At 42.2% G+C, this 25,176-nt stretch overlaps 3 protein-coding genes across 8 annotated transcripts in view; 1 reads left to right on the top strand and 2 right to left on the bottom strand.

The window, feature by feature from the left end:
* Positions 1-5,551, bottom strand: part of LOC103113977 (protein SCO1 homolog, mitochondrial) — a 21,847-nt gene extending 16,296 nt beyond the window's left edge. Inside the window, exons 1-2 of the mRNA XM_007523596.3 lie at positions 5,282-5,551; positions 2,821-2,911 (exon numbers count right to left, since the gene is read on the bottom strand). Coding sequence (XP_007523658.1) covers positions 2,821-2,911; positions 5,282-5,551 — 361 coding nt within the window. The remainder of the gene's footprint in view (positions 1-2,820; positions 2,912-5,281) is intronic.
* ADPRM (ADP-ribose/CDP-alcohol diphosphatase, manganese dependent) overlaps positions 5,550-25,176 on the top strand; it is a 25,349-nt gene continuing 5,722 nt past the window's right edge. Inside the window, exons 1-4 of one of the 4 annotated variants that reach the window (XM_007523608.3) lie at positions 5,550-5,714; positions 11,754-12,381; positions 13,489-13,605; positions 16,449-17,255. In XM_007523608.3, the coding sequence (XP_007523670.2) occupies positions 5,550-5,714; positions 11,754-12,381; positions 13,489-13,605; positions 16,449-16,759 (1,221 nt within the window). In that variant the 3' untranslated portion in view covers positions 16,760-17,255. Of the gene's footprint in view, positions 5,715-10,266; positions 10,327-11,753; positions 12,382-13,488; positions 13,606-16,448; positions 17,256-25,176 lie in introns of those variants that run through there. The other 3 variants (XM_060204434.1, XM_060204435.1, XM_060204433.1) reach the window with 3 other exon arrangements.
* Positions 17,467-25,176, bottom strand: part of TMEM220 (transmembrane protein 220) — an 18,810-nt gene continuing 11,100 nt past the window's right edge. For 2 of the 3 annotated variants that reach the window (XM_016187705.2, XM_007523620.3), the window contains one exon: positions 17,467-19,599. In XM_016187705.2, coding sequence (XP_016043191.1) covers positions 19,464-19,599 — 136 coding nt within the window. In that variant the 3' untranslated portion in view covers positions 17,467-19,463. The remainder of the gene's footprint in view (positions 19,600-25,176) is intronic. The other variant, XM_060204436.1, reaches the window with a different exon arrangement.

Consider the following 25,176-nt stretch of genomic DNA (forward strand, 5'->3'; position numbering starts at 1 on the left):
AAGCAGTAATGGGAACGTAGTTACATGAAGAGGATTGATTACGCAAAGAAATTCATTCAATAGCTTATATTGTAATGAATGGAAATGAACTAAAATGATGAGAGAAAAATGAAAACGGGAAGTGGAGATACCAGTGAAAACCTAAGAGTTTTCATATATATATGGATACAGGCCTAGAAACAGTACATACATATAACTACATTGATTTTCTTTCTCTCTCCCTTCCTTCCTTTCTTTCTCCACGGTAATCACTGGGGTTCAGTGCCTGCACTATGAATCCACTGCTCCTGGAGGCCATCTTTTTTCCATTGTTGTTGCTGTTGGATAGGACAGAAAGAAACTGAGAGACAAAAAGAAGACAGAGAAGGGGAGAGAAAGATAAGATACCTGCAGATGCGCTTCACGCTTGTGAAGTGACTCCCCTGCAGGTAGGGAGCTGGGGGCTCAAACTGAGATCCTCAAGCGGGGGGTCCTTGTGCTTCGCACTATGTACACTTAACTCAGTGCGCTACAGCCCAGTCCCCAAGGTACATCTATTTTCTCTGAGAGGACCTGGGAATAGAAACGCTCCAATAGTGTATCCTATGCCTTCTAATTACCACTTTCCACCAAAAGTACAGGTGCTTTGGCACATCTTATGCCAGAATTAAGGAGTAACCTAAGGAATATTGGAGACATGTCTAAAGAGTTAAAGGATGGGTCTGGGTGCTGGTGCACGTGGTTGAACAAGCATGTTACCAAGGACAAGGACCCAGGTTTAAGTCCCCAGTCCCCAGCTTCACAAATGGTGAAGCGGTGCCGTAGGTGTTGCTCTTTCCCTGTCTCACTTCATCTTCTCAATTTCTCGCTATCTTATAAATTTTTTTAAGTTAAAAGGGCTTAAAGTGTCTCCCAGTGACTAGTCTGGGAAATTCTGAACGTTCAAATAAAGAGGATAACGAATCACAGTTCATCAGATATACAGGAAACCACAAATCCATTTTGATAAAAATGAACTGAGATGGATCAGAATCCTAACACATAAATCTGCTTCACAAGATACACTACCAGAGTAAGACACATTCAATCTGGAGGCGCCTGTCTCTAGGTACTGAGCACATTCGTAATATTACAACTGAAAGTACATGACTTGAGTCTAATCATCAAGAAATACCAAAAGCAATCTAAGGGATGGTCTGTGAAATCCTGTTAACCTTCAAAGCTGTCGAGTTCATCTACGTTACCTGAAAGCTAGAAATCTGTTTTACATTGAAGGAGAAGAAAATTGCAAGTTGGAAAGAGGTGCAGTTCCGAGCTACATCCCCTAGCTATTAAGGCAATCAAGTTTGAGACTTGAATGAGGTCTTAAAATTGACTGGTGGTAACACATCAATGTTAATTTTCTGATTTTGATCATTGTACTGTGGTCATAGTGGAGAATATCCTTCCACGCAGAATAAAAAAAAAAAACCACAATATAAACTTGGAGATAATAAGGCATTTTGTCTGCAAATATTCTAAAATGATTTAGGAATGAGTTTAGTATTGTTCCGTAATTTTTAAAATAAATTGTTACTGCAAGCAAATTTCTGAACTCAAGTCAACAGAAGCTTATCTGTTATGTAGAATTGTCAATGCTTTCCAAGCTTCTTAGTTTTGTCTGGGAAAAGTTTTATCAGAATATGACAATATTATCAATAAGCCACTCTTGTTATACAACATAAATGCACATATATCAATAAGAATATTACACTGGTGGGGGTAGAGAGCATAATGGTTATGTGAAGAGACTCTCACACCTGTGGCTCCGAAGTCCCAGGTTCAATCCCCAACACCACCATCAAAAGCCAGAACTGAGCAGTGCTCTGGTAAAAAAAAAAAAAGTATCATACTGTCATGTCTGAACTCCATGAATTCTCACTCCCAGATTTAAACATTATCCTTTGTAAAATTGCATTAAAAGATACTAAGCGGGGGGGGGGGGGGATCAAAAGGTTTAGAAGAATTCAAACTGGTTCCCTACCTGGCTCTCCCTTGCTCCCTATCACCCACAACTGGCTTCTCACTTTTTCTGATACTCAGTGGTTAGGCCTTTGGTTCTTAGAGCCTCCCACCCCCACCCACAGGCCTCGGAAAGTCTTGTCTACAAAATTCTATATCTATTTCTCCGTCATGTGCACCTTAATGGCTAGTCTGTATTTTAGTCATTTCTGTACCCGCCAGGTTTTGTGCTGCCCACATGCGGATCTGTCTACAGTCAATCTTTTAATATTGTTGGACAATGGCATTCTGGAACAGATAAAAAAAATATTAATGGAAAAGCTGGTGAAATATAGTGTGTGGTTTAGTCAATAGTATTTTGGCAATTTAAATGTCTGAAGCTTTGATAAAGGAGTCATGATGAGACCTGAAGAGATTAGGAGAAGGTGTGTGGGAATTCTCTATGCCACCACTACTTCTATAAGTCTAAATTTATTTCAAGATAAAAAGTTACTAATGGGGCCATGCACAAAGATCCGGGTTCGAATCTCCTATTCCTCACCTGCAGGGAGGTGTAGCGTCTGCAGGTGTCTTTCTCTTTCCCTCTCTATCTCCCCTTGCCTCTCAATTTCTCTCTGTCCTGTCAAATAAAAATAAAGTCGAAAAGAGAAGGGGAAACAAAAAAGGCAAAAATGGACCTCAGGAGCCATAGATTCAACGTGCCCGCACCAAGCCCCAGCAGTAACCCTAGTGGCCAAAAAAAAGAAAAAAAAAAAAAAGCTATATACAAAAGAGGAAGAATTTACAGCCAGGAAGAATTACATTTAGCCATTTAGCAATAACTAGATGGTGTCTACTCACATTTTGTCTTTTCATTCTTGAAGTATTTCATTCCAGCCAGCAAAGCTCCTCCAACAGCAAATGTGAATGCTAGAGATTTCCAAGAAACAGGCTATTGGGACAGCAATTCAAAAACAAAAACCAAAAACACTAATAAGATGCAAGCATTTAACTAAACTAAATTTGGTGTGATGCTTTTTAATATATGTATTGTAAATGACGTCCAATTAAAATTACTTGTCCAGGCAAAAGATAAGGAGCTGAAGAAAGGCATTTCTTCTTTTGCAAAACCAAAGTGGCAACAGTGGCCGTCAGGCAGCAGCAACGCCTCCCCTCACCTTTCTCCCATCTTTTATACCTGACGCAGAACTGTCTTCTCGTACAACTATCTCCTCCACCCCTCAGCTGGGCTTCAGAGCTCACAGCCTCCCCGTTGTCGAAATAAGGAAGGAATTATGATCTGACCTGAAGAATACAAAACTACTGGCCACCGGTGGTCATAGATAACAGTTTATAAAATGTAAAGAGAAAAATCCGACCTTGCTCAATCTATGATGTGACTCATATGGGGTGAAACAAATATGTTTCTGTCGATGAACTTACATCGGACCTAACACAATACACAAAGGCCTTTACTTTCATGAGAAAGTGTCCCAAGTCAGTTTCTTTTATTGTAAGCAAAACACACTCCAGATCTCATGTCTGGTGGTGGCACAGGACCCTGAAGCCAACTGCTGATTTTAAAATTAGTTAATTACCTGTCAGTTATTTTTATATATATTTTTTAAAAATGTATTTTACTTTAATGTGTGTGAGAGATTCAGAAAGACCAGAGCACTGCTCGGCTCTGGCTTGTGGGGGAGGTGGTCATTGAACCTGAGACCTTGGAGCCTCAGGCATGAAAGTCTTTTGTAGAACCATTATGCTCTCTCCCCAGCTCTATCAGTTCTTCTTCTTTTTATTAAGGGTTTATTTATTGGGTGGGGGTAGACAGCATAATGGTTATGCCAAGAGACTTTCATGCACAAGGCTCCAAAGCCTCAGGTTCAATCCTGTGCACCAACATAAGACAAAGCTGAGCAGTGCTCTGGTAAAAAGAAAAAAAAAAAAGTTTATTTCTTTGGGTAAGGACAGAGAGACATCGAAAGGGAAATGGGGAGACAGACAGAGAGACACCTGCAGCCCCGCTTCCCTCCTACAGGTGGGGACCAGGGGCTTGAACCTGGGTTCTTGTGCATTGTAACGAGTGCATTGTAACCCGGCCCCCTTCAGTTATTTTTACGTTCTTTTCCAAGTTCCAGGGTGAAGTCGACTACCTTAGCCAGACAGAGTAACCCTGCTGCCGCTTCAGATACTCACTTCTCTTGCTAGAGAGCAGTGACTCTCCATTCTTGGGGAGATGAGGTTAGAATAAGAGAGAAGCCGAGAGAAAGGGACTAACTCCATCACACAACCCTGACTCAACTTACACACCCAGCCACCACCCCCACCTCCTTTCGGGGGGACTTGTGACAGCAACAACCACAGTGAACTTAAATTTAAAACGGAGAACGATCAAAGAAAACTTGAAACAGGGGTCGGGTGGGGGTTCACCTGGTTGAGCGCACCTGTTCCGATGCGCAAGGACCCGGGTTCAGGACCCAGGTTCCTACCTGCAGGGGGTAAAGCTTTGCAAATGGTGAAGCAGGGCTGCAGGTATCTCTCTGTTTCTCTCTCTTTCTCTTTTTAAAAAAGATTTTACTTACTTATTAATGAGAAAGACAGGAGGAGAGAGAGAGAAAGAAGCAGACATTACATGTGCTGCCGGGGACTGAACTCAAGACCTCAAGCTTGAGGGTCTGATGCTTTATCCTCTGTGCCACCTCCCCGACCACTTTCTCTCCCTCTCTATCTCCCCCTTCCCTCTCAATTTCTGGCCGTCTCTAGCCAATAAATAAAGATGCGGGTGAGCATAGCTGCCTACCAATAAATAAAGATAATAATAAACAGAAAATCTGAAACCTATTGGGGGAGGTGGGGGTGCAAAGCAGGTCAAATCCAACAGCCTGGAGGGAATGTCAAGTCTCCAATTCTCCTGTGAAGGGGTGGCGACATCCCGCAATATAAAGAGGACCCGGGATGAGGTGCTGTGCCCCAGGGGACGCGCGCCGACTTGAGCACAATTCCAGGTGAGGCCGACAGCGCTTTCCGTGGTGCAGGATCGAGCGCGGGGGCCCTACAGTGCACAAGGACCAGGGTTCGAGCCCCCTCCCGGCCCCCACCTGCAGGGGGAAACCTTTGCGAGGGGTGAAGCAGTTCTGCAGGTGTCTCTCTCTGTCTCTCTAGCTTCCCTCGTCCTCTCAATTTCTGGCTGTCTCTTTGCAATAAATAAATAAAGATAACAAAAATGAAAAAAAAAGGGGAAAAAAGGATCGAGCGCGACAGGAAGGTCACAGGAGTGTCTGGCAGGCAAACCAAGGCCTGCAGGAGTGTCTGTACTCACCCCGGGCTTGGAGGTGCGCCGAGGGTCCCCGCCATCCTTAGACTTGGCCTCCGAGGACCCCGGCGGTGGCGGCAACCTCGTGCTGAAAGCCCGGCAGGAACCCGCTCGCCCCGAGGCCTGCCACGCCTCCACACACAGCTGCCTCGGCCAGACCTCTGCGAGCCTGTCCACCGAGCCACTTACTCCGGGTCGGCTAGGCCAAAGACGCCACAGACTAACCCCCGGAAGCCACCGGTGGCGGCCAAGTCCTACGAACAGAACGCCCGCCATGAGCTTAGGAGACCGCGCCTCCTTTTGCCCCGCCCCCCGACTTCCGGCGCCCTTCCGCTTTTCCCGGAAGTCATCCGGAACCGCTCTATCCGCCTCACTCGATGGTGTCACGGCCGCTTTCCTGGTAGTCAGGGCGGCTTTGGTTTCCCAGCCCGCGCGCCGGGTAGGTGGTGTCTATCTGTCGGAGGCGGGTCCCGCCCGGCTGTTGCCTGCATGAGCCTCAGGGCCGGGAGGAGGCGGCTGCTGCCTGGGGTCCAAACGCGGCGGGAGGGTCACAGTGCAGTGGGCTTCTGCTCCTGCGCTGCTCGCTCGGGGCTTCCGCCACCTGAGCTGCTTGCTTCCCCCAGCACCTCCAGCCATGGCCGGAGGCAACTCCAGCCCGGCGGGCGGCTGGCTCAGCTGCCAGAGCCGCACCCCTTCCTGATCATGCACGAGGACCTGGGTTCGAGACCCGGGCCTCCACATGGGCGAGCCTGCGGGGCGGGAGGAGAGCTGCAGGAGTAGTGGAGCGGTGCTCGGTGCTTCTTAATTTTGGTTAGCGACTGTGAAGAATTAAGAGGGGAGGGAAATGAAGAGGGAGAGAGAAGCCTGCAGCATTGTTTCAGCGCATGTGAAACTTTTCCCTCCCTGCAGTTGGGGACCTGGGGCTTGAACCTGGGCCTTTGCACATTGTAATGTGTGTGCTCAACCAGGTGGGCCACCATCCGGCTGCTGCTGCTGCTGCTGCTATTATTATTGTTGTTCTTATTATTATTACCAGAGCACTGTTCAGCTCTGGCTTATGGTGGTGCGGGGGTATTGAACCTGGGACCTGGGAGCCTCAGGCATGAGAGTCTGTTTGCATAACCCTTATGCTATCTCTCTCCCACCCCCCTTTCTCTCTTTCACTCTTTAGAGGTGGGGGAGAGGGGAGACAAAGAAAAAGTTGGCCACAAGACTAATTGTGTCCTGTAGGTATGGGGCACCACAGATGCCCTTGGTTGTTGGGGAAAAGGAACCCCATCCAGAGACCTACAGAAAGGCCAGTCCCTCCCCCCTTACCTACGTTGTCCCCACCTTCCAGCGCAGACTGGACAGCTGCCAAATGCACCTGCAAGGTGCCAGTCGCCTTCACTTATAACTGAGACTTTGACTTAGACACAAATTGCTCGTAAGCATAGTTTGAGTGTTGAAGGTGGCAGGGACCGGCCAGGTATGACTGAAGTAACCCAGTGCTTCCAGCTGCCAGTGATACAGTGTCAGCTGAGTATAAACATCACTGGAAGAAGTCTATAGGTCGTGCCATAGCCCATCCCTGAACTTTTATATCCCACCCCCCACCCCCGTCCCAGTTTCTGAGTTGACTGCATCCTTCAGTTTTATGGTCTAAAGTAGGAGTTTCTATCTGGGATGCTTTTTTTTTTTTTTTTTTAATATTTATTTATTCCCTTTTGTTACCCTTGTTTTTTATTGTTGTTGTAGTTATTGTTGTTGTTATTGATGCTATTGTTGGATAGGACAGAGAAATGGAGAGAGGAGGGGAAGACAGAGAAGGGGAGAGAAAGACAGACACCTGCAGACCTGTTTCACTGCCTGTGAAGCGACTCCCCTGCAGGTGGGGAGCCAGGCTGGAATGGGGTTTCTTTAGCCGGTCCTTGTGCTTTGCGCCAGGTGCGCTTAACCTGCTGTGCTATCGCCTGACTCCCTTTTTAAAAAATTTTATGAAATGGAGATATTGACAAGACTGAAGGATAAGAGGGGTACATTTCCACACATTGCCCACTCCCAGAGCTGCATATCCAATCCCCTCCCTTGATAGCTTCCATCTTCTTTATCCTTCTGGAAGTATAAACCCAGGATCATTGTGAGGTGCAGAAGGTGGAAGGTCTGGCTTCCGTAATTGCTTCCCTGCTGAACATAGGCATTGGCAGGTCGATCCATACTCCCAGCCTGTCTCTCTCTTTCCCTAGTGGGGTGGGACTTTGAGGAAGTGGAGCTCCAGGACACATTGGTGGGGTCGTCTGTCCAGGAAGGTCAGTTGGCTTCATGGTAGCATATGGAACCTGGCAGCTGAAAAGAGTTAACATATAAAGAAGAACAAATTGTTGACTAATTGTGGACCTAAAGGCAAGAATATTGCAGATGAAGGATTGGGGTCTCTGTTTTCGAAAAAGCTAGTAGGTCTGTTTTAGGTATATTCCAAGTGGCCCGTGAGTTTACTAGTTTTTGACATCTGATATGCAACTAGACCCAGGTTATTGTCTCTGTGTGTGTGTGTATGTATGTGTGTGTGTGTCCCGCAAGGGATCTCTCCATATTACTTAACTTTCTTTAAAGAAAAAAAAAAAAAAGCAAAATCTGGGGCCAAATGGTGGCCTGTGGAACTATGTGAAAGCTTAGTACAGCTTAGGGAAGCTCTCCCATCCTCTGATGGAGGTCTGGGAAGATACCCCACTTGTTAGCCTCTCTCCATAGAGACCTTTAAGAAACTTGTAATTTCTGACGTATTTGAAAAATGTTCTTTGTTTCACTCTCTCTATAAACCCAAACCCACCTTCAAATAAATGAGTGTTTGTACCAAAATACTCCCCAATGCCTCTTTTCTGAATCTCTGAGTCCCTTAGAGCCAGAGAGGGAGGGTCAGTGACTTATCTCCTGGCTGGATCCACTTCACAGGAGTGCCAGCAGTGGCCCACCTGTTTGAGAGCACATGTTACAATGCACAAGGACCCAGGTTCGAGCCCCAGGCCCCCACCTGCAGGGGGAAAGCTTTCCAAGTGTTGAAGCAGTACTGCAGGTGTCTCTCTGCCTCTCTATCTCCCCCTTCCTCTCAATTTCTGACTGTGTCTATCCAATAAGTAAAGATAAAAACAAGAAAAAAGTCAGCAAAATCTTACTATACACTGAATGTCCCTAAAACTGTTCAGTAGGTGGAACTCAGCCATACAGACAGAGTGAGGAATTGAGTGCATTGGGGTGCTCTTAAACAAAAGAAGATAAAAATGAATAGTGGATTCGCAGAAACTAAAACAACTCTGTACTGGAGAAGATCAAATTATTTAGGACTCAGTGGCCTTCAGAAGATCCGCAGTACATATTACCTTCAAGTCGTAGTTCAAAGATAAAGACAAACAATCCCCTCTGGCAGGGAATAAAAGCATTTCCAGAAACATGGTTGGTACTGATGTTCCCTGTGATGTCATTGCTAAATGGTCTGTTCTCGTTTGATGATCTTAGTGAGTCTGTACTAGAAATTGCAAATGCTTGAGACCTAATAGTACCAGCGATTTTTCAGCTAAGTTAGATGAGCTTTTGTGTGTATCGCAATGGTAGCACAGTTGTCTACTTTTTTAAATTGGATTATCTCGTGCGTACTGACCTGCATACCTATTAGCTGACTTGCTGCCAAGTGGGGTTTTCAGATTTCTTTCTCCAGGAAGAAATGAGTGAACAGAAACATAGCAACGTAAGCATATCAAGTTCATTTTGATAAGGATTTCTCTCTCTTTTTTTTTTTTTTACATGTGTCAGGGCTAGTTACAGTTCAACAGAAGACTAAAATAGCTAGAAAAAAGAAAAGCAGTTGAAACTCCTAGTTGGATGTAGCAAATAGAAAAAGTGTCATTAGAATTTAAAGAGGCCCCTGATTGTGATACAGATCAGATTGAAGTGTGACCTTCACTGCTAACTGTGGATGGAGTTGTTGCCTCCACTTCTTAAAGGAATGCTATTGACGAAAACAGTTCATCTATTGATGGCAGAACAAGGACGCTGTGGTAGATTTTTTTTTTTTTTTTTTGGAGATTATAATCCAGAGATCAAAAATGAATAGATTTAGATCATAAACAATCTAATAAAATAGCTTTTATTAAATCTTTTTTTTTCTTTTTCCCTTTTTGCCTCCAGGGTTATTGCTGGAGCTCGGTGCCTGCACTAGGAATCCACTGCTCCTGGCGGCTAATTTTCCCATTTTGTTGCCCTTGTTGTTGTGCTTGTTGTAGTTGTTATTGTTGTCATAGCTGTTGTTGTTGGACAGGACAGAGAGAAATCGAGAGAGGAGGGGAAGACAGGAGGAGAGAAAGACACCTGCAGACCTGCTTCACCGCTTGTGAAGTGACTCCCCTGCAGGTGGGGAGCAGGGGCCTCCAACCAGGATCCTTACTCCGGCCCTTGCGCTTTGCGCCATATGCACTTAACCCGCTGCGCTACCGCTCAGCCCCCATAAAACCACTTTTCAAGTCTCGGTCTCTTACTCTTGGCTTCTGAGGTAGGACCCATTTAGGTTGCTTTACTTGTCTTCTGTTTTGGGTGTAGATACAGAGGAGTTAGTATTCAGGTTGTAAAATGTTGGTTCAAATTCAGGAACTGCTACTCAAAGAAAGAGAATTCCTAGTGGGGCCAGGTGGCGGCGCACCTGGTGAAGCACTCACATCACAGTGTGCAAGGGCCCAGGTTCAAGCCCTTGGTCCCCACCTGCAGGGGAGAAAGCTTCACAAGTGCTGACGCAGTGCTGTAGGTGTCTCTCTGTCTCTTTCCCTCTCGATCTATCTCCCCATCCCTCTCAACTTCTATCTTTATCGAATAATAAATAAATGAATTTTTTAAAAATAAGAAAGGGAAATAGTCATACCAATAACTTTTGTGCAAGATTTGAGGGGGTTGAAAATTATTTTTTTTCTCATTCTCATTTCCCTTTGCTATTCTAGATATAAAATATAAGAGATTTATTTGGACTGGCTTAGCCACAAAGAATGAGGATCAACCTGACACTAAATAAGCCATAAAGGGCATCTAAGGTATCAAGGTTAATGGGTAAATGTTATATATACATCTTTCAGAAAAGCTTCAAATTTACATAGATTTGGAGTTTATAGAAAGAGTCATTTATGTATGTGCATGTTTAAAATGAATGCATATTTCTTTTTAAAAATACTTTTTAATTTTTAAAAAATATTTATTTATTTTACCTTTGGTTGCCCTTGTTGTTTCATTGTTGTAGTTATTATTGTTGTTATTGATGTCATCGTTGTTGGACAGGACAGAGAGAAATGGAGAGAGGAGGGGAAGACAGAGAGGGGGAGAGAAAGACACCTGCAGACCTGCTTCACCGCCTGTGAAGTGACTCCCCTACAGGTGGGGAGCCAGGGGTTAGAACCAGGATCCTTACGCTGGTCCTTGTGCTTTGCGCCATGTGCGCTTAACACACTGCACTACCGCCTGGACTCCCTTAAATATTTTTTTAATATTTATTTATTCCCTTTTGTTGCCCTGTTGTTTTATTGTTGTAATAATTATTGATGCCGTTGTTGTTGGATAGGACAGAGAGAAATGGAGAGAGGAAGGGGAGAGAAAGACAGACACCTACAGACCTGCTTCACTGCCTATGAAGCAACTTCCCTGAGGTGGGGAGCCAGGGGTTCGAACCGGGATCCTTATTGTGCTTTGTGCCATGTGCACTTAACCTGCTGTGCTACCACTTGACTACCACCTGACTCCCGCATATTTCTTAAAACTAACATTTGAATTTGATTTCATAAAATTAGAATACCTACTTGTTAAGGGATTTCATTTTCTGTAAATTGTAACTTTTCTGAAGAATAGAGGTTTCCAACTATCTTACCAAAAAACAGAAGCATTTCGAGTATTTGGTTATTTTTTATTATATTTTATGACCTTTATTTATTTATTTATTGGATAGAGACAGCCAAAGGTTGAGAGGAGGGGGGAGTTAGAGAGGGAGAGAGACAGAGAGACACCTGCAGCACTGCTTCACCGCTTGTGAAGCTTTCCTCCTACAGGTGGGGACTGAGGGCTTGAACTCTGGACCTTGCACATTGTAACATGTGCGCTCAGCCAGTTGTGTCACCACCCAGCCTGAGTACTTGGGTTACTTTGACCTAAAACCATCAGTCTCTAAAGCCCAGGTTTTTGTTGTTTTTTTTTTTTAAGATTTTATTTATTTATTTATGAGAAATGATAGGAGGGAGAAAGAACCAGACATCACTCTGGTACATGTGCTGCCGGGGATTGAACTCAAGACCTCATGCTTGAGAGTCCAATGCCTTATCCATAGCGCTACCTCCCGGACCACTCCGTGTTTTGTTTTTTTTTCTTTACACCCAGCCACTGAGTGAATTAACAGGTAAGCTTACCATTCATTTTAGTCCACTTAGAAAATTAACATACTTATAACTGGGTTATTTATTTATTTTTTTTACTTCAGTTTATTCTGGGAATCTGTTTGGAGGTTATGGATGATGAGCCCAAGCCTGCAACCCAACTTCACAATTCAGAACCCCTCTTCTCCTTTGGAGTCATAGCAGATATCCAGTATGCCGACCTAGAAGACGGCTATAATTTCCAAAGAAGCAGACGGAGATACTACAGACATAGCCTTCTCCACTTGCAGGGCGCTATCGAAGAGTGGAACAGAGAAAGCACCTCACCTTGCTGCGTGCTTCAGCTTGGAGATCTCGTCGACGGCTATAACGCACAGCACAACACATCGGAAACGTCCCTGGGACACGTACTGAGCACATTCCAGATGCTTCAGGCTCCCGTGCATCATGTGTGGGGGAATCACGAGTTCTACAATTTCAGCAGAGACTACCTAGGAAACTCAAAACTGAACACAAAGTTCCTCCAGGACCAGATCGCACACCATCCGGAGACGACGCCGTCAGACAATTATTATGCTTACCATTTCGTACCGTTCCCCAAGTTCCGGTTCATTCTACTTGATGGTTATGACTTGAGTGTCCTGGGCGTAGAACAGTCTTCTCTGAAATACCAGCAGAGTCTGAAGATGCTGAAGGAGCATAATCCAAATACAGAATTGAATAGTCCAAAAGGTGAATTATTCCTTTAAACTGAGAATCTTAACACATAATCTTTAATTCTCCAGCAGGAAGATGAAAAGATTAAGGTAAAAACATACTGTCACTATTGTTCAGGGTCAAGATTTTTTTTTTTTTTGCAAGATTTTTTTTTCCCCCTGCAGGTGGGGAGCCAGGGGCTGGAAACGGGGTCCCCGCGTGGGTCCCTGCACTTTGCACTGTGTGCGCCCATGGGTCAAGATTTCTCACAAGCTCATGGCAAATGGATTAGCTGCAGTTGGTTTAAGATGTACTTAGAAGTAATCTGAGTGGCACACCTTGTTGAACGCACGTGATCATATGTAAAGACCTGGGCTCAAGTCCCTGCTCCCCACCTGTGGGGGGAAGCTTGGCAAGTGGTGAAATAAGCATTATAGGTATCTTTCTCTTTTTCTCTCTCCCTCTCTATCTCCTTTTCCCCTCTCAATTTCTCTCAGTCTTTATGTCATATATACATATATATGTATATATATATATATTTTATCTAAATGCCTCTTTTGGGATGAGGATTTTTTAAGTAAGCAAGGCTGGCAATACCACTTTTTCCCCCCAATGAATAGAGTAGAGGGAACAAGATGATTTCCACAGTGATAATATGACCAAAATATTAATTGTAATAACATAACAATATACTACTGGGTCTGTTTTATTCAGGTGGGCAAAGGCAGCCTTTCCAAGGAGGAAAGAAAATTAAACTAAAGCCTAAATAAATGAGAGTAAGGGGGGAAGAGAGAGAGGGGGGAAGAGAGGGAGGAAGAGAGGGGGCAAGAGAAGGGGAAAGAAAGGGGAGAAGAGAGGGGGGCAGCGGGGGGAAGAGAGGGGGAGAAGTGGCTAGCGAAGGAAGCAGAGGAATAGCATGGTTCTATGTCACGACTACAGTGAAATTTACTTGAATGTTGCTCAAAATTCTACAGGAAACTATTTCAAGTCAGTTGCTCTCAAATATTCGTTGAGAAAAGTACAAGTGTCCCCATACTAATTAAGCTTTAAGTGTCTTATTATGGAAAAATCACAAAGTGTTCCCATATTAATTACATTTTCAATGTCTTATTTGGTAGATCTGACTTGCTACATTTATTCTAGGACTTTCCAAGCCCCACTTTGTCAAATTTAATGGTGGATTCAGCCAAGAGCAGCTGAACTGGTTGAATGAAGTTCTTACATTCTCTGACAAAAACCAAGAAAAGGTGGTGATTGCCAGTGAGTATTTAAATTATTCAATTACGGGAGTTGGGCGGTAGAGCAGTGGGTTAAGCGCACGTGGCACAAAGTGCAAGGACCAGTGAGGATCCCGATTTGAGCCCCCGGCTCCCACCTCAGGGGAGTCACTTTAAAGGCGGTGAAGCAGGTCTGCAGGTGTTTCTCTTTCTTGCCCCTCTGTCTTCCCCTCCTCTCTCCATTTCTCTCTGTCCTATCCAACAGTGACGACATCAATAACAACAATAACTACAACAATAAAAACACGAAGGGCAACAAAAAGGAAATAGATAATAAAATATTTTTTAAAAAATTAAGAAAAACAATAAAAAATTATTCAATTACACTGATATTTTAAAGAACAGAAGAGTTATATTTAAAACATGCTGATAATATTTTTATTATGATATTTCCATTTTGGGAAATGAGTATTTATTTATTTTATTATTGAGAAACAACTTGAAAATAAGATTGACATGTACGGTGAAATCAGCAAATAGCTGTAATTTAACAAAAACACCTTCCCAAATATGAGAACATATGAGTTGGCTTTATAGGTTTCAAAGTCGAATTTACCCAAATGAGATCAATTATTGAAATAACATCTCTTTTTTGTTTTAATTTTTTTTTATTATCTTTATTTATTGGATAGAGACAGCCGGAAGTCAAGAGGGAAAGGGGTGATAGGGAGAGAGACAGAGACACCTGCAGCAGTGCTTCACCACTCGCAAAGCTTTCCCCCTGCAGAGGGACTGGGGGCTTGAACTCAGGTCCTTAAGCTTTGTGATAGGTGCGCTCAACCTGGTGCGCCACCACCCGGCCCCTGAAATAACATTTCAATGAGAGACTCCCTCCAGGTCTCTGTGCTACCTCAGCGGTAAGAGAGTGCAATAGTCAGCATCAGATGGACATCTGTGTAGCTGGAAGCCAAGCTGGAATAATAGTGAACAAGTGTTAGAGACTTCGCTAGCAGTGAAAATTTAGTTCTTTGACAACCCCTGCTGTATGGTTGCAAGGAGATTAAGATTCATGTTATTTTTTATTTTAATTTATTGTATTACTTATTAGACAGAGAGCAAAGGGGAAAGTAGGGAGGGAGAGAGAGGAGACACCCGCAGCCCTGCTTCACCACTTGTGAAGCTTTCCCCCTGCAGGTGGGGACTGGGGGCTTGAACCAGGATCTTTGTGCACTGTAACAAGGGTTCTCAACCCAGTGTGCCATTACCTGGTTCCTTCATGCTGTTTCCATACAGGTGGTTTTAGACAGTCATACTGCCATTAGGGATCATAGGAATGGCAGGTACTCACACCACAACAAGGGCAACAAAAGGGGGGAAAATGGCCTCCAGGAGCAGTGGATTCATGGTGCAGGCACCGAGCCCCAGCAATAACCCTGGAGGCAAAAAAAAAAAAAAAAAAGACACTTAGATAGGAGCCTGAGAGTATGTAGTAGGTGTTGCACTAGTACACACACAAACACATACTCACATGCCAAGAACTAACTAGAGCTTATGGGGTGGCTGGTATTGGTAGCTTTGGGGACAGAGACTAGATTCCTTGTCTTAAGAGAACTAATTTGATGTGACACTATGCATGAGAAGACTGGTCTTCTGGTTACGGCCCTTACTCATTTCCATAAGCTGAGTAACTGGACAAAAAGTTGGGCTTAAAAACTGGAGTTTCTCAATATTGCAGTAAATGATCTAGCCATGAAGATAAAATCATTTATCTTTAATGATAGGCTATTTTAAATAGTTGAATATATATATATATATATATATATATATATATATATAATCACTAGTCACTGTTGGGGGCTGGGAGATGACTCACCCAATTATTTTTTCTCTCTCTCATTTATCTTTAATGATAGGCTATTTTAAATAGTTGATCATATATATATATATGTATATATATATATATATATATATATCTGTTGGGGGCTGGGAGATGACTCACCCAATTATTTTCTCTCTCTCTCTCATTTATCTTTAATGATAGGCTATTTTAAATAGTTGATCATATATATATCACTGTTGGGGGCTGGGAGATGACTCACCCAATTATTTTCTCTCTCTCTCCCTCTCTCTCTCACTCTCTCTCTCTCCCACTTCTTTCTGTGTTCCAGAGAAATGTCTGTAGATCACCCAGTTCTTTCTGTTTGTGGATTCTTCCTGGTTTCATTCCATGTAGGTAATAAAGTCACAAAACACCCCCCCCACACACACACACACCACCAAACACTCATAGTACTTTTTAGCCACCTACTTAGGTGATAATCTTTTTCTTTTCTTTTTCTGCCTCCAGAGTTATTGCTGGGGCTTGGGTGCTGGCACTATGAATTCACTACTCTGGGTGGCCATCCCCCCCCATTTTATTTGATAGGACAGAGAAAAATTGAAAGGGGGGAGGGAGACAGAGAAGGAGAGAGACAGAAACACCTGCAGGACTGCTTCGCCGCTTGTGAAGCAGCCCAACTGAAGCAGGGGCTTGAACTCGGGTCCTGACATGGGTCCTTGGGCTTCATACTTTGTGTGCTTAACCGGGTGCATCACTGCCCGGCCCTGTGGGTGATATTCCTTTACTAGCTCCTAATTCTTTTTTTTTTATTTTTATCATCTTTATTTATTTATATTCAATAAATAAAGCCAGAAATTGAGAGAAGGAGGGGAGATAGAGGAGACAGAGAGATACCTGCAGCCCTGCTTCACCATTCGCAAAGCTTTCCCCCTGCAGGTGGGGACCGGGGGGCTCGAACCTGGGTCCTTGTGCACTTTAACATGTGCGCTCAACCAGGTGCGCCACTGCCCAGCCCCTTAGCTCCTAATTCTTAATGTCTTTAACAGGCCACATTCCTGTTTACCCAGAGGCCTCTGACACTGTGTGCCTGGCCTGGAACTATGAAGATGCCCTGGCCGTCATTTGGTCTCACAAGTGTGTCGTATGTTTCATCTCGGGTCACACTCATGACGGTGGCTACTCCGAGGATCCTTGTGGTGTGCACCACGTCAACATAGAAGGAGTGATTGAAACAGCCCCGGACAGTCAGGCGTTTGGCACAGTTTATGTGTACCCTGAGAAAATGATATTAAAAGGGCGGGGCAGAGTTCCAAGCAGAATTATGAACTACATGAAGGACATTGCTTTTCATCCTTAGTCCGATCTATTGTTTTTACCTTCATAAGAAAGGGAACAGTTTGCTTTTAGGTTGTGTCCCCTCCTCCCACCAAATCCTCCCCCCAAATCATTGTTTAGTACATAATCAGATGTACTTCTGACCATAGCCTAGATCCTCTCATGTTGAAAAGTGACGTTTTTTGAGTAATATTTCCAGTGCTGGAAATGAGTAACAAAATAAATAGACGTGTCACAAATAAACCAGATAACAGACTAAGTCTGAGTCCTGAGGTAAGGTGGGGCCTGGGGGCAAATACAGCCCACAAGATGGACTTTGTTTTGCTTTACCTACACTTAAACAAAACAAAACAAAACTTTTCACAGGAGGAATATATCGTAACACATGAGTTCAACCAGGTGCGCCACCACCCGGCTCCTCACAGGAGGAATAAGTTCACAAGTTAACCATGTAACTGAAATTCATAATAAGAAAAATAAAATTAGCTTAGGTAAAATTTTTCTGTTTATCTACTATATATATATATATGTGTCTGTGTATATATACATATATACTACATATACATATATATATATATGGGGTTTTGCTCCTAATGCCCATATTTGGACTTTTGAAGGTTTGCATTCTTTTCTCATAGTCCTGAGATAACTCCTGCAAGGAAAAAGTCAGATTCCTGCTCCGTAAACAGAAAATATTGATAATCACGTCACAGGTGATTGAATGGTGCTCACACATGAGGGTGTAAGAAATTCCTCAAAGTCTTAGGACTCTAACCAGTGCAGTTCTGTGTCTGCTGACATGGCTTGTTTGGGCTTTTAGGAAAGTAGATTAATTTACCCTTCAGTGCTCAGATTTTCTACTTCCTCTCTCGTTATTAAATATTTGTTCTCATATTCAGTTTTATTTCAGTTATTTAGACACATCTGGGAGGGGCCCTGGCGTGTCATGCACATGAGCAAACTTTGCTAAGCTGGGGTAAGCTCGGGTGCTGCTGAGTCTCTTCACAGGGAAGTCTATGAAAATCCTTCCCGCGTTGGGCAGTAGCGCAGCGGGTTAAGTGCACGTGGCGTGACCAACGTAGGGTCGAGCTCGGCTCCCCACCTGCAGAGAGTCACTTCACAGGCAGTGAAGCAGGTCTTCAGGTGTCTATCTTTCTCTCCTCCTCTCTGTCTTCCCCATCTCTCTTCATTTCTCTCTGTCCTATCCAACAACAAAGGACATCAACAATAACAATAATAACCACAACAAGGCTACCACAACAACAGCAACAAAGGGGGGGTGGTGGTGGAATGGCCTCCAGGAGCAGTGGATTCATGGTGCAGGCACCGAGCCCCAGCAATAACCCTGAAGGCAAAAAAAAAAATCCTTCCCCGGGGGCTGGGCGATGGTGCACCCAGTTAAGCACACACATAATACTAAATGCAAGGGTTTGTGCAAGGGTTTGAGGTCCTGGCTCCCCATCTGCAGGGGGAAGCTTCAGATGAAGCAGGTCTGCAGGTATCTCTCTCTCTCTCCTCTATCTCCCCCTCCTTAAATTCTTTCTGTCCTATCCAATAAAATGGAAAAAAAAAAAAAAAAAAACCAGCCACCAGGAGCAGTGAATTTGTAGTGTTGGTACCCAGCCCCAGCTCTTACCTTGGAGGTAAAGAAAAAAATACAGAGGGAAAGATAGATAACAGAACACCAAATCTTTTCCAAATTGGCAGAGCCTAGGCTTAACCCAGGCTCACATGCATGATAGAAGTAGGTCCACTATCCAGGTAGACTCTTTTTCTGGTCCCATTTTTAATTCTTAATTATGAGGGATTTTGAAACAGTATCAGACATTCCTGTCATATCATCTAGTTATAGTTCCACATATTTATTGATTATATGTCCTGTTGCTCTTTTTTTTTTCTTTTTTGTACTTAACCATGATTCAGTTTTTTCTAATTGTATTATATCAGGGCACAATGTCTCATCTTTATTTTTAAAACATATTTTATTTATTTACTTACTTATTTATTTATTAATGAGAAACAGGAGGAGAGAGAAAGAGCCAGACATCACTCTAGTACATGTGCTGTTGGGGATTGAACTCAGGACCTCATGCTTGAGAGTCCGATGCTTTATCCACTGTGCCACCTCCCGGACCACAATGTCTCATTTTTCTGCCATCAGTGTCTGTTCCAGTCCTTGACTTTGCTGTAACAGACCATGTTTAGTCCAAGTTTCAAGTTTTGTCTTTTTTCTTAATTTCCACCTATAAATAAGAGTATCTGGTATTTCCTTTCCTTCTCCTGGATGATCTTCCTTAGCATGATACCTTCAGGCTGTATCCAAACTGAGGCAAAGGAAATCATTTCATCATTTTGGATAGCTGAGTAAGTAAATACATCTTTAAAAAAAAATACACACACACATACATATGGCTTGGGGCTGAGTGGTGGGATTCCTGGTTGAGTGAATGCATTACAGTGCACAAGGACCCAGGTTCAAGTCCCCAGTCAACCACCTGCAGGGGGAGCTTTACAAATGGTGAAGTAGTAGGATGCAGCTGTCTCTCCCCCTCTAGTTCCCCCTTCTCAGTTCCTGTCTTTATTCAAAATAAAGAAAGAAAAATATTTTTTTAAAAAACTAGTACTACCTAACTTTCAATAATTTCCTGTGAAAGTGCTTCATCACGATCATGTTTCTTTATGAAAAGTCATTGAAAATAACTGTATTAAGACAATTCTGACTTTCTTTAAATTGCAGTCTTGCAATGAGTTGGCCAGGACGACCTCATCTCCTTATTGATAAATACGTAGATCCATGAGATAAATGGGAAAAGAGTGATTACAGTGGCAATAACCAACTGAAGTCTTCCACCGACTGGATGCCTATAAAGACACACAAAAATTATGATTAAAAATCCAATAAGATGTAGATTGCTTTAGAAACAATAGACTGAATTGAATAAAATATATTTAATGATTGTCTTCATTTTAATGTGAAATATAACTCACTGATTGATAGGTCGTATATATATATATTTTTTTTACCAGTGCAATTCTCAGCTCTGGCTTATGGGACTTGGGAGCCTCAGGCATGACAGACTCTTTGCATAACCACTATGCTATCTATCCCCACCCCCATATATTCTTTTTGTTTTCTTTATATATTCTTAAGGCAAATCTTGGTTTTATATGTTACAAATACTTTTTTTTTTTTTTTTTTTTTTTTACATGCATAACATTCCCCAGATTCACATTTAGCAATACAACCCCCACTATTTCATTCATCATTTTTCATGGACCTGTATTCTCCCCACCCACCCACCCCAGAGTCTTTTACTTTGGTGTAATACTCCAATTCCATTACAGGTTCGACTTGTGTTTTCTTTTCTAATCTTGTTTTTCAACTTCGGCCTGAGAGTGAGATCATCCCATATTCATCCTTCTGTTTCTGACTTATTTCACTCAACATGATTTTTTCAAGGTCCAGCCAAGATCGGCTGAAAACGGTGAAGTCACCATTTTTTACAGCTGAGTAGTATTCCATTGTGTATATATACCACAACTTGCTCAGCCACTCATCTGTTGTTGGACACCTGGGTTGCTTCCAGGTTTTGGCTATTACAAATTGTGCTGCCAAGAACATATGTGTACACAGATCTTTTTGGATGGATGTGTTGGGTTCCTTAGGATATATCCCCAGGAGGGGAATTGCAGGGTCATAGGGTAGGTCCATTTCTAGCCTTCTGAGAGTTCTCCAGACTGTTCTCCACAGAGGTTGGACCCATTGACATTCCCACCAGCAGTGCAGGAGGGTTCCTTTGACCCCACACCCTCTCCAGCATTTGCTGCTGTTACCTTTTCTGATGTGTGACATTCTCACAGGAGTGAAGTGATATCTCATTGTTGTCTTGATTTGCATTTCTCTGACAATCAGAGACTTGGAGCATTTTTTCATGTGTTTCTTGGCCTTTTGGATCTCTTCTGTGGTGAATATTCTGTCCATGTCCTCCCCCCATTTTTGGATGGGGTTATTTGTTGTCTTGTTGTTGAGTCTGGCAAGCTCTTTATATATGTTGGTTATTAAACTCTTATCTGATGTATGGCATGTAAAGATCTTCTCCCATTCTGTGAGGGGTCTCTTGATTTGGGTAGTGGTTTCTTTTGCTGTGAAGAAGCTTTTTAATTTGATGTAGTCCCATAGGTTTATACTTGCCTTAGTCTTCCTTGTAATTGGATTCGTTTCATTGAAAATGTCTTTAAAATTTATGCGGAAAAAAGTTCTTCCAATATTTTCCTCTAAATATCTGATAGTTTCTGGTCTAACATCCAAGTCCTTGATCCACTTGGAATTTACTTTTGTATTTGGTGAAATACAGTGATTCAGCTTCATTCTTCTGCATGTTTCAACCCATTGTTTCCAACACCATTTGTTGAAGAGACTCTGCTTTCCCCATGTAATAGTCTGGGCCCCTTTGTCAAAGATTAGATGTCCATAGGTGTGGGGCCTCATTTCTGGGCTCTCAATTCTATTCCACTGGTCAGTGTGTCTGTTCATGTTCCAGTACCAAGCAGTTTTGATGACAATGGCCCTATAATATAGTTTGAGATCTGGCAGTGTGATGCCTCCGGTTCTGTTCTTTTTTCTCAAGATTGTTTTGGCAATTCTAGGTCTTTTCTGGTTCCAGATAAACATTTGTAGCATTTGTTCTATTCTCCTAAAAAATGTGCTTGGGATCTTGATGGGGATAGCATTAAATTTGTAGATGGCTCTGGGTAATATATTCATTTTGATGATGTTAATTCTTCCAACCCATGAGCATGGAATATCTTTCCACTTCTTTGTGTCTTTTTCAATTTCTTTGAGTAGTGACTCATAATTTTCAGTATACAAGTCTTTCACTTCTTTGGTTAGGTTTATTCCTACATATTTTATTGTTTTTGTTGCTATAGAAAAAGGAACTGATTTCTGGATTTCAATTTCTTCTAACTTAGTGTTTGCATAGAGGAATGCCACTGACTTTTGAATGTTAATTTTATAGCCTGACACATTACTGTATTGCCTGATGATTTCCAAAAGCTTCTTGCTAGATTCCTTAGGTTTTTCCATGTATACTATCATGTCATCTGCAAATAAGGAGAGTTTGACTTCTTCTCTTCCAATCTGTATTCCTTTAATTCCTTGCTCCTGCCTGATTGCTATGGCAAGAACTTCCAACACTATGTTGAATAGTAATGGTGATAGTGGGCAGCCCTGTCTAGTACCTGATCTGAGGGGAAATGCTTCCAGTTTTTCACCATTGAGTATGATGTTGGCTGTAGGTTTGCTATATATAGACTCCACTATCTTCAGGAATTTTCCATCTATTCCTATTTTTTGTAGTGTTTTGATCATAAAGGGATGTTGTATTTTGTCAAAGGCTTTCTCTGCATCTATTGATATGACCATGTGGTTTTTGGTCTTGCTTTTGTTGATGTGGTGGATCACATTGATTGATTTACGTATATTAAACCAACCTTGCATGCCTGGGATAAACCCCACTTGGTCATGATGAACAATCTTTTTGATATACTGCTGTATCCGGTTGGCTAGAATTTTGTTCAATATTTTCGCATCTATGTTCATCAGAGATATTGGTCTGTAGTTTTCTTTTTTGGTTGTGTCCCTGTCTGCTTTTGGTATCAGGGTGATGTTGGCTTCATAGAAGCTGGCAGGGAGTATTCCAGTGTCTTCAATCTTCTGGAAGACTTTTAAAAGTAGAGGTATTAGTTCTTCTTTGAAAGTTTTGTAGAATTCATTTGTAAAACCATCTGGTCCAGGACTTTTATTTTTGGGAAGATTTTTGATAACTGATTCAATTTCATTAGCTGTGATGGGCCTGTTCATGTTATCCACTTCCTCTTTACTTAGTTTTGGAAGTTGGTAGGTATCTAGGAAATCATTCATTTCTTCCAGGTTCTCTAACTTGGTGGCATATAGTTGTTCATAGAAGCCTCGCATGATATGTTGAATTTCTGCAGTGTCTGTTGTGATATCTCCTCTTTCATTTACTATCTGATTTATTTGGGTCTTCTCCCTTTTTTGTTTTGTGAGTCTGGCTAAAGGTTTGTCGATTTTGTTTACTCTTTCGAAGAACCAACATTTACTTTCATTGATCTTTTGTATGGTTTTCCTATTCTCAATGTTATTTATTTCTGCCCTAACTTTAGTAATTTCTGTCCTTCTGGTTGCTTTAGGGTTCCTTGTTACAAATACTTTCATCACATATCTTTTTGAGGTACACTAATCACTATTTAATTAAAAATGCTAAAATTGACCTTTTGGTTGGAGAGATAACATCATGGTTATGCAAAAAACATTCATATCTCGGGCTCCAAAGTTCCAGGTTCGGTTCCCAACACTACCATAAGCCAGAGCTGAGTAGTGCGCTAGTAAATAAATATATCTTTTCCTAATAATTTATTTGTTGTTGTTGTCAGGGCATCACTGCTCCAAGTCAATTTTTAAAAAAATTTTTAATGTAAACAGAGGAAGAGAGATAAGGATACCACAGCATGAGCGTTTCCTCAAGGAAGGTGCAGTGGAGACCTGACTCAAACCTGGGTTGTTGGTGCGACAAAGCACTCTCTAGATGAGCCCATCTTGCCAGCCCTCCTTATGATTTTTGTGTCCTGTTTAAGAAAACTTTCCTCCAGATGGTACTGAGAATATTATTATCATACTGTATTGGTTTTTCACTTCACATTAAACCTGTAGAACACTTGGAATTGATTTTTATGAAAGTTGTGAGAGAGACATTACTTGGCTTTTTTTTTTCTCTGTGATTCTATATGAATATCCAGTTGATATTGCACTGTTGAAAAGACTGCTTTTTCTTCCTGCCTTGTAGTGCTACCATTGTTTTAAGTCAGGCATCTGTTATATGCACAGATGTGTAAAAAAAAAAAATCCTAGATTCCTACTTTGGTTTTTATTTATCCTTTTGTCAATATAAGTATCTATTTTTCTAAGTGCTTGTCACATGAATAGATGTTGAATTTTTCTCAAGTCCTATTTCTGTATAGAACAAATAGGGTCTTGGCATTTGCTGTTTTCTGGAAGAGTTTGTTGAAGAGGCATTGGCTATTTCTCCTTAAATGGAAAGTAGACTTCTTCAGTTGAGCCATGTGGTCTACAGTTTTTGTTTAGGAAAAGTATAATTTATGGATCTAGTTTCTGTTAAGTTAGGAGAATGTTTTTAATAGATCATCTGTTAATTTTGATAAATTGTGTTTTTTTCAGAGAGTATGTCCGTTACCCTTACATTTTCACATTTATTGATAAAGAGGTCTATAATACTATCCATTTAGGGTTTCTGCAATATCATTTAATCCTTTCATTTTTTATCATATTAGTTTGTTTATTTGCCTCAGGGTTATTGCTGGGCCTCAGCGCCTGCATTACAAATCCACTGCTCCTGGCAGCCATTCTTTTCCATTTTGTTGCCATTGTTGTTATTGATGTTGTTAATGTTTTTTGATAGGACACAGAAAATCAAGAGAGGAGGGGAAGACAGAGAGGGGGACAGAAAGACACCTATAGACCTGCTTCAGTGCTTGTGAAGTGACCCCCCTGCAGGTGGGGAGCTGGGGCTCAAACCAGAATCCTTAAGGCAGGTCCTTGTGCTTCTCACCATGTGCACTTAACCCGCTGTACTACTGCCCCGCTCCCAATAATGTTAAATATTTTAAATTTATTCTTGATTTTTAAATTTTTGACACCAGGGCTATTGCTGGTGCTCAGTGCTGCATTATGAATCCATTACTCCCCGGGATATTTTTTCTTTTCCTTTTTTTTTCTTCCTCTTTTCTTTCTATTTTACTTTTTTTTAATGTATTCTTTTTTTAATTTAATTTTTATTTTTTTATATTTATTTTTCCTCTTTGTTGCCCTTGTTTTTTATTGTTGTAGTTATTGTTGTTGTTGTTACTGACATCGTTGCTGTTAGGACAGAGAGAAATGGAGAGAGGTGAGGAAGACAGAGAGGGGGAGAGAGACAGACACCTGCAGACCTGCTTCACCGCTGTGAAGCGACTTCCCTACAGAGGAGGCTCGAACCAGGATCTTTAAGCCGGTCCTTGTGCTTTGCGCCACATGCCCATAACCCGCTTCACTAATGCCCGACTCCCTCTCTTTTGCTTTTGATAGGACACAGAGAAATTGAGAGTGTGTGGGTAGACAGAAAAGGAGAGAAAAAGACACCTGCAGTCCTGCTTCACCGCTTGTGAAGCCTCCCTCCTGCAGGTGGGGGGTGGGGTTTCAAATCCGGGTCCTTGTGCTTGGTAATGTGTGCGCTTAACCAGGTGTACCAGCTCTTGGCCCCCATGGCTGTTCTTTATATTTTTAAACTCCACAAACAACATTACTGTTTTTATAGAGTTAATATTTATTTAAAGGTACTCACATTTTAATTTTTTCTTTTG

The sequence above is a fragment of the Erinaceus europaeus genome, chromosome 12 (genome assembly GCF_950295315.1).
Source record: "Erinaceus europaeus chromosome 12, mEriEur2.1, whole genome shotgun sequence".
NCBI classification, from domain to species: domain Eukaryota; kingdom Metazoa; phylum Chordata; class Mammalia; order Eulipotyphla; family Erinaceidae; genus Erinaceus; species Erinaceus europaeus.